The sequence below is a fragment of the Alligator sinensis genome, unplaced genomic scaffold (assembly GCF_000455745.1).
Source record: "Alligator sinensis unplaced genomic scaffold, ASM45574v1 scaffold601_1, whole genome shotgun sequence".
NCBI lineage: Eukaryota > Metazoa > Chordata > Crocodylia > Alligatoridae > Alligator > Alligator sinensis.
Genome location: NW_005841905.1, coordinates 2,496,567 through 2,508,629, shown reverse-complemented (window position 1 = coordinate 2,508,629; position 12,063 = coordinate 2,496,567). Strand labels below are relative to the sequence as shown.

General features: G+C 41.7%; 1 protein-coding gene across 1 annotated transcript in view; it reads right to left on the bottom strand.

Annotated features, from left to right (window-relative positions):
* UBE3C (ubiquitin protein ligase E3C) overlaps window positions 1–12,063 on the bottom strand; it is a 97,026-nt gene that overhangs the window by 37,496 nt on the left and 47,467 nt on the right. Inside the window, exons 16-17 of the mRNA XM_025197782.1 lie at window positions 10,326–10,413; window positions 6,148–6,245 (exon numbers count right to left, since the gene is read on the bottom strand). Coding sequence (XP_025053567.1) covers window positions 6,148–6,245; window positions 10,326–10,413 — 186 coding nt within the window. The remainder of the gene's footprint in view (window positions 1–6,147; window positions 6,246–10,325; window positions 10,414–12,063) is intronic.

Genomic DNA, 12,063 nt, shown 5'->3' with positions numbered 1-12,063 from the left:
GCCCCCCCCCCGCCACTGGCGGCTCAGGTGGTAGGCCCTCAGGGAGCTCTTGGCCACGGCAAGGAGATGCCCAGCAGCAAGTAGCTCCAGCTGCACTCTGGAGGCTGCATGGAACCAGCCATGTCTGGCCTGTTGGCGCACACCTTCAGACCAGACCAGGCTGACACCATGCCAGCGCATGGGGCTCATGGTACTGCAGGCGGGAGCTGCGCACCAGTGGGCTGGGCTGACTCCATGCTTCCATGTGGAGCTTCTAGCACTCCAGTGGAAAGCCACATATGGAGGCACAGAATTGCGTCATTGAGCCAGCTAGGCTCCACGCCTCCACATACAGCTTACAGCTGGAATGCTGGAAGCCCCCCATGGAAGCATGGAGACAGCTGGGCCAGCATGATGGCACGCAGCTGACACTCCGCTCAGGCCCTCCCCCACGCACACCCACCCCTGCATCTGCAGGCAGGAGCTCCCCTCCCCACTTACCAGATGTCAAGTAGTGCACCACCATGATTGGTGCTTCCATACGGGGCTCCCAGCTGGAGTGCTGTGAGCCCCACAGAGATGAAGGCACAGAGCCTGACAGGGTTAAATTATGCAATTATATATGGTCACGCCTTTTATGTGCAAAATTGCATGGGTGCATAATTCTCTGGGATGTATCTAGTAAGAGAGTCACTTGTCATTTCCTTAATAAGCCTAGAGATTACGTGGTCAGAGAATAAAAGACCTGTAAAAATTACAAAATAATGATAGGCAGAAATAGCTGCTACATGCACTTACAGAAAATCTACCACTGAATCTGTCTTTGTCTTCGGATACAAGATACACTAGAACATCACCACCCCTGGGTGTTAACCCTTCCCTTTACACTGAGCACACAACTGGTGTTTCTTATGGTCTGTAATAATTCAAGGTAGTTCTCTCTCATCTGCAACAGTTCAGCTTTAACCATGTCAACACAAGGGGTCTACAATAGTTATCTGCCTATCCTTCATGCGCCTAGATAAAGCATTTCTCCATCCAAGTGAAAAATCCTAACTCACTACATCTGCCTATATGCTCTGCTAGTAGGTGAGTGAAATGATGTACAGAACCGAACCAATTTCCTTACTTTCTTGGACAGGGCATCAGCATATGCTTCCCTCAGTTTCTTGACGGAGAACATGGGAATGATATTGTGAGCACCTGCACTACCCAATGTTCTGTGAATGGACTGAAAGTCTATAGGACTCATTTTTCAGCTCTGAGTTCTAGGACACTGATGTGAGGTCTGAAGTCCCAACAGTCATTCACAAGGAGAATGTAAGTCAAAACAGTCAGACTCAGAAGCATCTTACAGACTGCATATTCTATTTGGGTTGAACCTTGAGAGTTATCAGGAAGCCTCATCTATTCTTTTTAGGAGAAAAATCATGGCTTCAGTCTGGAATACCTCTAATAATGGTGATTCTTTTCATGGGTTGTTCTCCTAGATGATCAATAGCCCAAAGTACTGGAAGAGGTCGGCCTAATCTTGAAGTGTGGAAGATATCCTGTTGAACCAACTAAGAATTAACTAATATGGCCTTGCATCTGCAATGTACTACAGATATTTAGGGGCTTTTCTGAGTAAATCTAGTGGAAAGAATGAAAGACAAGACATGGAACTGGAAGTAATTTCTCCCCACAGAAAATCAAAACTCTTGGCATGGATCAGTTATTCCCACATGGAAGCAAACATGCTTGAGACTGAGTGACAGACTATTCTATTTCCCTGGGATAGAAAAAGAATAATGTCCTCTGGCAGGGGTGGGAAGAACCTGCAACCTGGGCATCCTTTGTATGAAGCATGCAACAAACTGGCGAGAGGACAGACAGCACAACAGCAGCAGATAGGGCAAGAAGCAGAACAGCAGATCAGGCAGGGAAAGGGACACTAGGGAAGGGTGTGGGGCTAATTTGTGGCACACCTGTCAAAAAGGTTGGCCTCCACTGTCATCCAGTATTAGTGTCCTGCTATGAAACTATAGCAAAGTCACTATTTCTGATGCTGTTTTATATCCAGCAATCTAACACCAAGTAACATGGAAGAGACATGGCCCATATTGCAAAAGAAGAAGAGTGTGGTTCAGTCATATGAAAACTGTTGTTTAAGGGCCAGAAGCTCAGATGATGTGTGATAAGGAGCCCTACTTCTGTTCTGAGGTCCTTTGGCAAAGGCAGTCCTGGGAGTGGCAGAAGACTGGTGTCTTTCCTGGGATCATGCTCTGTAGTGTTTATACAGAGAGGGACTGTCTATGGTACTGAAGCAAAGTATTTTATCTCCTCGTTAATGAAGATCGGGAAAGCCATAAGGATCAGCTGCAACTTTTGTTTTAATTCTCTCCAAAGTCTGCTTCAATTTATGACTAAAAGACCTGGACTCTCAAAGAGAAGTTCTTTCAGTTATGGAGACCTGAGTATCTAATCCCGAAATATTTCCACAATAGAATCTGAGGGGTCACAGGATGCTTTCTACTTGCCTAATGCCACTTCCTATTAGTTATCAGTTCACCTGCAGTCAAAAATAGGGTTGACACACAGTATAATATAGTTATATATAGACACAAGGGCTTAGCAATTCATTACTTGGAAACACAAAGCAGCAGAAGAATGCCCTTTTCTTCCAGCCTATACCTCACTTCTAATCAAGGAAACAGACGGTAACACTTGAAAATATCTTTTTTATGGAGAATTCCTAGGATGCAGATGCTAGCAGTGAATCAGCTCAGAGACACTGCAACAAAAACTAATAACCTCCTAGAGCACAGGTTACATATTAGTTGTTTTGATACTTGTGGTAGGGATATAAGATTGAGCCAGATGACCTTAGCTGGGATGAGTAGTCCCATGAGAATAGGGAATGTGACTTTATCTTTTATCTTCTATTCCATGATGTAAAGAAGGGAAGAGATGCGTTTCATCCTAAAACCACCATTTGAAAGGGTTATCAGAGCTTGTCTTTCCAAAAGTGCCCGAAACAATTTCTGTTCATCAGGAGAAGATGAAAAGAAGCCCTAACACAGATGAAGCCCCGATCTGGTATTCAGAGCACATTGGGACATTCTTCAGTGGGAGGATGCTCCATTTATTCCCAGCTGTTACACTTAAGGCAACAGTACCAGTGACAAATGCCAATTTTATCTACACAGAATTAAAGGGATGCTCCTAAAATTCAAGTGCACAAGGTAAGGCCAGTGCCATTTACTGCTGACATAACCAGCAAAGTCTATGCTGAAGCAGCACTGACAGCATTAAACACAGTAGTCACTGATTCCTGAATGTTGTAATAATTGACAGGACCCTGCACATGATTTTTCCAGGAAGATGAAACTTTCAATGAGTGAAATTAATGAGGATTCCAAGAGCAAATCAGAGGTATGCAGTGTCCTTCATGCTCCTCAAACATGTTCTGGTGCTCAACCTTTTTATCCAATGGGCCACACAGGCAGTCCCCTGGTCCCTCTGTGGAAGCCTCCGATTCGATTTGGAGAGATTTGATGATTCGGCCACAGACGCAGCTTTATATGTTTTTTCTACGTACCTCGAGGTACCAGGTGTGGCTCGTGAATGCTGAGACGGTGAGCGGATGGAGCGTCCCACGGGAGCACGGTGGAGGGAAGGGGTGTCCCCCGCACACTAGATGGCAGACCTGGGAGTGGACCACAAGTACTTCCGGTCCACTTCTGGGTCTGCCGCGAAGTGCACGGGGGACCCACCTCCCGCCCCCTGGCTCATGCTTCCTGGGTCTGGGGCCAAATGCCAAGCCAGGAGGACGCGGGGTCCACTGTCGAGCGCATGGGGGAACCCCTGGTGCTCCCGTGGGATGCTTCATCCGCCCCACCATCTCCATGTTCATAAGCCACGCCTGTTAGCTCGAGGTACGTAGAAAGAACATACAAAGCTGCGTCTATGGCCAAATCGCTGGTTCTCCGAATCAGAATCGAATCTCCAGTTGGTCAAATTGAATCGGGACAGTGATCCAAATTGAATCACTGTCCCACAAATCAAGCCAAATCCAAATCAAATACTGCCCGCTTCACACACCCCTACTGAATAGTGCTGTGGAAACTCAAGAAACAAAGACCAACCAAAGGTTCTGATGGAAAACATCCAGTCAAAAAAGAAGAAATTGATGGAATCAGTTATGTACTGGTGAGGTTTCCAAGCCATTTGGCACCCAGCCTCAAGTTGAGATATCTCTCTCTCTCTGAATGCCTCCTTTTTCCTTTCTCTTTCCTGAAATAAGGGCATGAAAAAATCTGGAAGCCTCTCTCACACAACATTAATCTACATCAAAATTTGGGGCACCATGGTAGATTTCAGTGCCAGACACATTGGACAAAAGCCTCTACTCTGTAAGTCTTTGCCTTGATCCAGGGCCTGACATCAAGGGCAACACAGCAGCTGGGACAACAGGACAGCCATCAAAGCTCTTGGATTAGCTACACAATCCAGCTCCTGAAGGAACTGCTGTAGGATGATCTAATTTAAAGGTTTAAAGAAGCCAAGTATATCTTCAGTCTAAAATGTCTGTCCTTCCCCATCTGAGTGAAGTCACAAAAAACTATACGTTAAGAGATTACATTAGCCAATCCCAAGACCCCTAGGCACCAAATGTGAATCTCTCTCTCTGAAAAGATGGCTGAGCAAGATGCACATTTTTTAATCCCTTAAGGGATCTGGTGTAACCTCTAGGATGGAATAAGACAAGCATCCTCAGACGCTCTAACTACACTATGAGTTAGTCACTAACCATAAGAAAATAGACTAACTAGACCACTAACTAAGCTAGCTAAGGGTAGTTCAGTTCATCTCTGCTTTGACAGTGAAGAATTTTACAAGGTTGGAAGAATTTCACTCCTTTTTACAGTGAAACTGAGGGCATCACCCTAACACAAAAGCATTTCTTCAAGTCCAGCATACAGAACTTTATTATACAAGCTCTGTAGCTTCATGCTAGAGGCAACAAATCCTATAAAAAGGAATGTAGAAAGCCCACAAAGAACCTTCACCAGAGTTCTTCCCCAGACAAACTAAGACCACATCACTCAAAGCCTGTCTGTACAAATGTATTGTGGTACAACAAAATACCAAAGTCAGTGAACAATATTTTAATATACTCAGACTACACCTTCTGTCAATTATGATGATGAATGGTTTTAAAAAAGAATACCTAAAAAGAACTTTTACTATGGTACTATGAAGCTGTATTAAATCTTTTAAATATCTGTACTCTCTGCGCTGCAGTTCTTTCAGAGGAGCCTAAAAAGACAGTCTTCTTTACCAAATGTGTCACAGTCTTTTCAGTAAACATTGATTTATATTCCCCATGCAACTATTTTTCATTTCCTTGATGGTGGTGGTACACAATGATTGCAACACAATTCTGGGAGTAGTTTGTTAATTAACTGATGCTGTAAATGCAACAGTAGCTGCTCAGAAATTGTTCTCATGGGTAACGTCAAAACAACAGTTTTTAAAAAACATCTGTGGTGGAACTTGAAAACACAGATGAACTTGAAAATTATATTTGTAAGATCTGGAAAGCATTTATAACAAATCACAAATAATACAAGAAACTTTACATCACATTTCTATACTTCCCTTATATACTAAATATGCCTTTAAGTTCAACTACTCAGTTCTGAAAACAGAATATTAATTGTGGAAATTTCTTCCTTAAAACTGGTTCAGTTACATTATACTGAGTGAATCAGTACAAAGGACAATAGAAAGTAAGGTGTTGATCCTGAAATCAGATACTTGTACATGTACTCTAGAGGAATGGAATGCTACATTAATGCAGGCATCTACTAATAGAGTGCCAAATGTAAAATCCAGGTCTAAATATTACTCTCTCTCAGGTTGTTTACATATGTTATCTCCTAAATATGGAGAGACAATTCCCAAACATTTGTTGTAAAGAAAAGAAAACAGATAGGAAAAAGAAAGAATTTTGTTATGAATGCTATTATTGGGACAAACAGGCTAGGGGGTAAGGAGGGGAAGAAACTGACTTCATTACGCAGGTGGATGATCCAAGACCTAATTTCCTACTTAGCTAAATCCACTGAATTACATTTACTGTAAAAAACCTAAAATACATAAAAGTGGGAAAAACATAGATACCTTTACTCTTTCTTCAAAAGGAACTACAAATGGTAGCTCTGTCAAAATTGCAAGCTGTCGTTCTTCGGACACAGAAAGAGGTGCTGGCTCCAGGCCCACTTAAAAATATAAATAAAGATTCACTTTTGATAATAAAACTTAGCGAATATTGTTTATTATACAAAAATCAATTTATAATGATAAATCCATCAATAAACTAAACACGTATGGACAACTGATATACCTAAAACAGAAGTCACAGTACACTGATTTCTTAGAAATCCTAGCTTTCTAAAGTATTAGTGTTTCTACTGTTAAACTGAAATTTGAGCAATGTAAACTTGCTCCAAACAAACTGCAAAACACACACACCCCCACAGCTGCCATTGCATTTTCCCCGTTAGAAATATCATGCTTTCTATTCCTTATTCTTTAAATGTTGCTTAGTACAATAAACCCCCACACCCCACTAAACTCAACATTTTGAGAAATGAACTAATCAAGTTAATCAAGAAGCTTAAGTCACAAGTATCTGCATTAAAGTGGTACCAAAGGCCCCATTCCATTGACCACGGACTCCGTATCTCAGAGTAGTTTACTGGATTGTGTTTTCATTTAGGGAGTCTGTTTTCACCCAGCATACCAACTTAGGTATAAATGTCTTAACAGCCAAGTCAGAGCTCACTGAAATCAAGAGGAAAAACTCAGTTATTTCAATGGGCTTTGGATGCTCAAAAAAATCACATCGGTTTTGTGATCGAATAAACATTCAATCACTATAAAAAGTGAAAAGAATGGCAAGAAGTTACATAACCAGCTTCAGCAAATACCAAGATGATATGTGCAAAGACAAAAAAGGCAAAGGACAAGAGTTGCACAAAAGCAAATCTGAAGCCATGGTGCAGCTCCTCTGGAACTTTCTATTATGCAGTAAGGAGGCATTTCAGAAACAGTTCAACTCAGGCTTTTGCTAATTCAGGTTCACAATCCTACTCTAGTCTCAAAGAAAGACATTTATAGGTCAGACAAGTTTCTTTGGGTAAATCCAGTATCTTTAATTAAACCAACTAAAATAGTTGGAAAAGTTCTTCTTTGCAAGCTTTAGGGTACAAACACGCTTAATCAGGCTGAGGAAGCATCTGCAGCTGGTCTGTGCTCTTCCTGGATGGAATAAAAGAGCATGCAGGGCACAACAGATATAGAGAAAAGAAACGACGTGCAGGGGCACACAATGCTACTGACGTTGCTCATATACTTGATGGTGTGGTTAAAGGTCTATCTAGATACACGCTGAAGACCCAGACACAAAAGCCCCAGACATTTTTGCTTTCACATTTATCATCAAAGCTGAGAGAAAACCTGGCTCACAAGCAAAGCAAGGCTTTGCAGACAAGGTAATAAAGCTGAAGTAAATGGCACATGTGACTAATGGGGCCAAGGAGATTACAGCAGCACTTGCAATCTTTTCTTTGGCATCTGCCTGAAGGGTGGTGGTGCCTGGCCGCCCTTCTGCAGCTAGGCACCACATCAATGATCATTATTAAAGGGCACTGTACTTTTTAATTCCCCAAATCACTTCTAAGTACACATATTTTAAGAAGTGATTTAATGTGACATGACCCAACATAGTACACTTGATGAATACCCACTTTTGGCAAATTTCAGCAAGGCAAGCCCTTGGAATTTTTGATAAAATACTTCTTTAAGGTTACCCTTTGTTTACTCAGTAAACATTTTTAATTAAAGTCAATGTGTGCTGCCTATTAAGCTAAGGGTTAAAAGCATTTTAAACAGAAAGTGCATGTACAGCAAAGGTAAACCACTACCCAACTTCGACAGTTCAATTATTCTGGTCAATTAGTCAATTTTATCTGCATTTCTCCATCAAGGTTTCCTTCTTTAAAGAGAAATATGGGATGGAGTCATCAATACAGAGGACATTTAGAACTCAAGAGTCTGCCATTTAAGTAAATGAAAAAGCACAAATAAACACAGCCATATGTGTTCAGAGGTACTTTCACACTAATTGGCTCTATCCCATATGAAAGCAAGTGGGATTAAAACAAATCATACGCACATTGTTATGTGCTTGTTTTCACACAATGCTTTTTTTTTTTCATTGTGTTTGCATCTCACAAAAGATGACATCTCTGAAGGCTGAAGGCCTTTATTTAGCCGAAAAGCAACTGCACTGGCACCTACAAGATGAGTTTCCGTATACAAATGTATATCTAATCCTGGACCTAGTTTAGGGGTAACCTTTTAATTGGGAAATCATTACCCTGATCCACTGTCCGATGCCAGAAGCCATAAGATTCTTCAGGTAACTGGGATAACCGTAGTGGTATCTACAGGCTCCCAAGTGGCATAGAAAGTAGAGACTTTGGAATAAGACATGCCAGGTTTCAAACCAAAGTCTACTGTGCTGAGAGATCCCACTTCCTGTGGATGGCTTTACCACAAAAGACCCTCCCACTGTGCTGAAGGCACAAATACCTCCTGAGGAAGTACAAAAGGAATGTCTCCTTGGCTTTAATCAAGCATGTCACCAGAAATATCCTGAAACCAGAATCAATAAGTCTTTTCCAGTCTGAGCACATCCAAAAGGAAAATATTCCAAGGCCACAGTATGGAGTTATATGGAGTTGAAAACTGATATAGCTATCTGAGTGGGCTTTTTGCTCTGCCTTGAAGCTACCTGTCCCTTGGTCTCCCATATGGAAATTTTGCTTCATGCAAAAATGCAGGACCACTCAATTTGAAGTACTGGGGTCTCAAACGTGCAGCGTAGCAAACACCTTGAGGAACCTTACCAATACTGACTGGTGAAGCAGCTCTCTGGACTTGAAAAGCAACACAAAGTTTGGCTTGGGCCACCTTGGGCAGTGCGAGAACACAGTCCTACAGGCAGCTTTCAAAGGGACATAAGCTAAAGTGAAAAAAGACACACTAGATTCTGAAACTTCACACCCACAGTGGAAGTCAAAATGAAAGTCATACTAGTGACTTTTACCAATAACATCTCCCTACTTAGATGAGCCCATAAGCTCTAATCCTGTGAAAGATCCTGCCCTGAAAGTCTTACTTAATTCAGTGCAGGTGAAAGGTTCTGCCCAGAACCTCTGCACGGCCTAAACCTTTATTTTACACATTTCTACACCTAACCCACTGCAGCAAATGCAGCACAAAGTTCCCTTTGGTATTCAAAATCCATCATGCAACAAGTATGAACCATTTGGGCATTTATACATGTGCTGGGGCGAGGAGGGAAGGAGGCAGCAGTTTACATTATAGTGACTCTGAGAGTGGCTAGTTCAATGAGCTGTAGTTCAAGCACCCCTGCTACCATTTTGAAGTGTGCGGATCCTGATATACGAGACGCGGGGGTAGTTCCACGCTCCAGCAGGCTCAAATAATCAAGTCTGCTTTGACGAGCTATAATTACAGAGCGTCAGAGTAGCTTCCGCACTCATGTACAGGCACCCTTTTAGACTAGTTCTACTCCGCTTGAGGGTCTAAGCTCGTATTCTTTAGTCATACATTCACTTAAGAAAATCTATGGCCTTAACAAGTGTTTTGCCCCAAGTGCAGCAGCACAAAAACTTAAAAGAAGTGGGAATAACAACAAAGATTTCAGAAGCAGCTGATTATGCAGTGACGTGTCTCCCTCATATATAATTATGGTACCTAGAGCTCTTCTGTTATGTTAGCAGGGAGCTTTTTAAAACATACCATTCATAAAAGCTAAGATTCAATGGGTTGTTTACACATTCTTTACAATGTTGTTTTTATATGTAATATAAATTATATGCAGACACATGCACATGCACACAACAATGTATGATGTCCCTCAGCATTTCTACCCCTAGGAGGACTGAAATAAGCAGAAATGTTATCAGGTGAACTGGGGAAAACTATTTCAATTAGGAAGTGAAAGAAAGATGTTACAATGTATATAATGTACATATGACCGTATACCAGTTAATTTAATTTTATACCAATCACATTCATATTTCAAATATGCAAATACAGATGATAACTGAAAAAAATAAACTACTACTCGGCACCATTATGGCTGGAATGAAATGTCTGAGGAAACCAAAGCTTTCCTGAATTAATTCTTACCACTACTTCTAAAACAAGGCAAAATGAAGTGACTTTAGTGCCTAATGTTAAAAAATGATGCAGAAGTATCTTACCATCTAAAGTAGACTGCAGGGGTCCTATTCTTCCCATTCTTCTGACTCGCCATACATGTCTGGCAGATGGCACATACAGCTGAGTAACCTATCAAGTGAATAAGCTTTATGTGTAAACATTTCAAGAGCTCAAGAGTCAGGAAGTGGTAAGGTAAAAAGGTAAGCCCTAAATCTGCCTTCATCATGGCTACGCCTTTAAATATGATTGTAAATAATTAGTGAAATAATATGAAGCATAATTCACATTCTGTTCCTTCAATGGTCTAAAATTTTCTGGCACTCTATTTAAGGAAAAAATGAAGCAGGAAATAAAGATCCTTTTACAAAAACACAACCTCAACGGTGCATAAAAGAAATTTCTTTTTACTTGATATTTTGTTACTTAAATTTAAGATGAAGGCCATTTTTTAAAGAAATAATACTTTGTTTTAAAAAGTGTCTTTTATACTCAAATGAACTGTCATTATACTATATTATATACCAGTGACGCTCAACATATTCATCCAGCAGGCCAGATGTACAGTGCCTGGACGTACAGAGAGGGGCAGGTGGCAGCCTCATCCTGATCCAGCTGTGTGGGCGGAAGGGGACTTAGCCCAGCCCAAACCCAACCCTGTGAGGCGGGAAGTGGGGGAAAGGGACAGGGGTGACAGGAGTGGGGGAATGGCCTGGTCCCAACCTGGCCAGGTCAGAGAAAGGGGATGTGGATTAGGCCAACAGAGGGGAGAACGTGGGGTTCGAAGGGGGTATGGCCTGCACCCAAATATGCTGCACAGGGGAAGAGGGCATGGCCTTGCCCCAAGTCAGCCACACAGGGGGAAGGAGGCCTGGCTCTAATCTGCTCTGGCCATGTAGGGGGAGGGTCATGCAGAGCTTGAGATTTTGGCAGTAGGGGAGGGGTGGCAGTATTAATTGCCACTGCTCCCCCACCACCCAATTTTCTGACCCTTGGGGAGCCCTGCAGGCTGGATTCCAAGACTTCGTGGAATTTGGCCCATGAGTCAGAGGTTGAGAGCCCTCTTATATACAGTGAGCTACAACACTTAATACACTCTTCAGATTTAATTTATCTAAGTGTCATATGAAATATCTTTCTGTTTAACATCTCTGCTGTCCCCAAAACATCTAGGCACCACATCCAAGAAACAAGTCAAGAATGAAGAACCTTACCATTCCAGGGAATTCCATCTACAGTTTGAAATGATCTCAAACATGTAGATAAGCTAATATAAATGGCATATCTTTACTGCTCCTCACTAAATTTTCCAGCTGTTAGGAACCATATCTTTGAGACAGCTAGACCAGTTTACTTCAGACTTGGCTTGCTGCTTAGATCCTAGTTTTTATCTGTTGAAGTTACGATTGTGTATATTTTCTGATGGGCATATATTGGCACTCTCTAACACACATGAATTCACACCCATTTTTCAAAAGCAACTGATGCAGTTTTGGCTTTAACTTTATTGCAGTCACCTAAGGAAATTTTTATTTCAGAAGAAAAGTTTGAGTGACTCTACTATATTTCAGAGAAATCCTCTTCCAATGAAGTGAATCTTCTCCTATAAAGATATGCCTTCTAGTGAGCCTCATTCCCTAGAACAAATATTTGCTGCCTACTGAAATGCATCAAACCCTGTGGAACTTTGCTCACTGTAGTTGCTTGCAGACATTAAAAAAATCCCAAAAAACACCATGCTTTACTGGAAGAGGCTCTGCAGTGTCTATAAATTGGGCACTT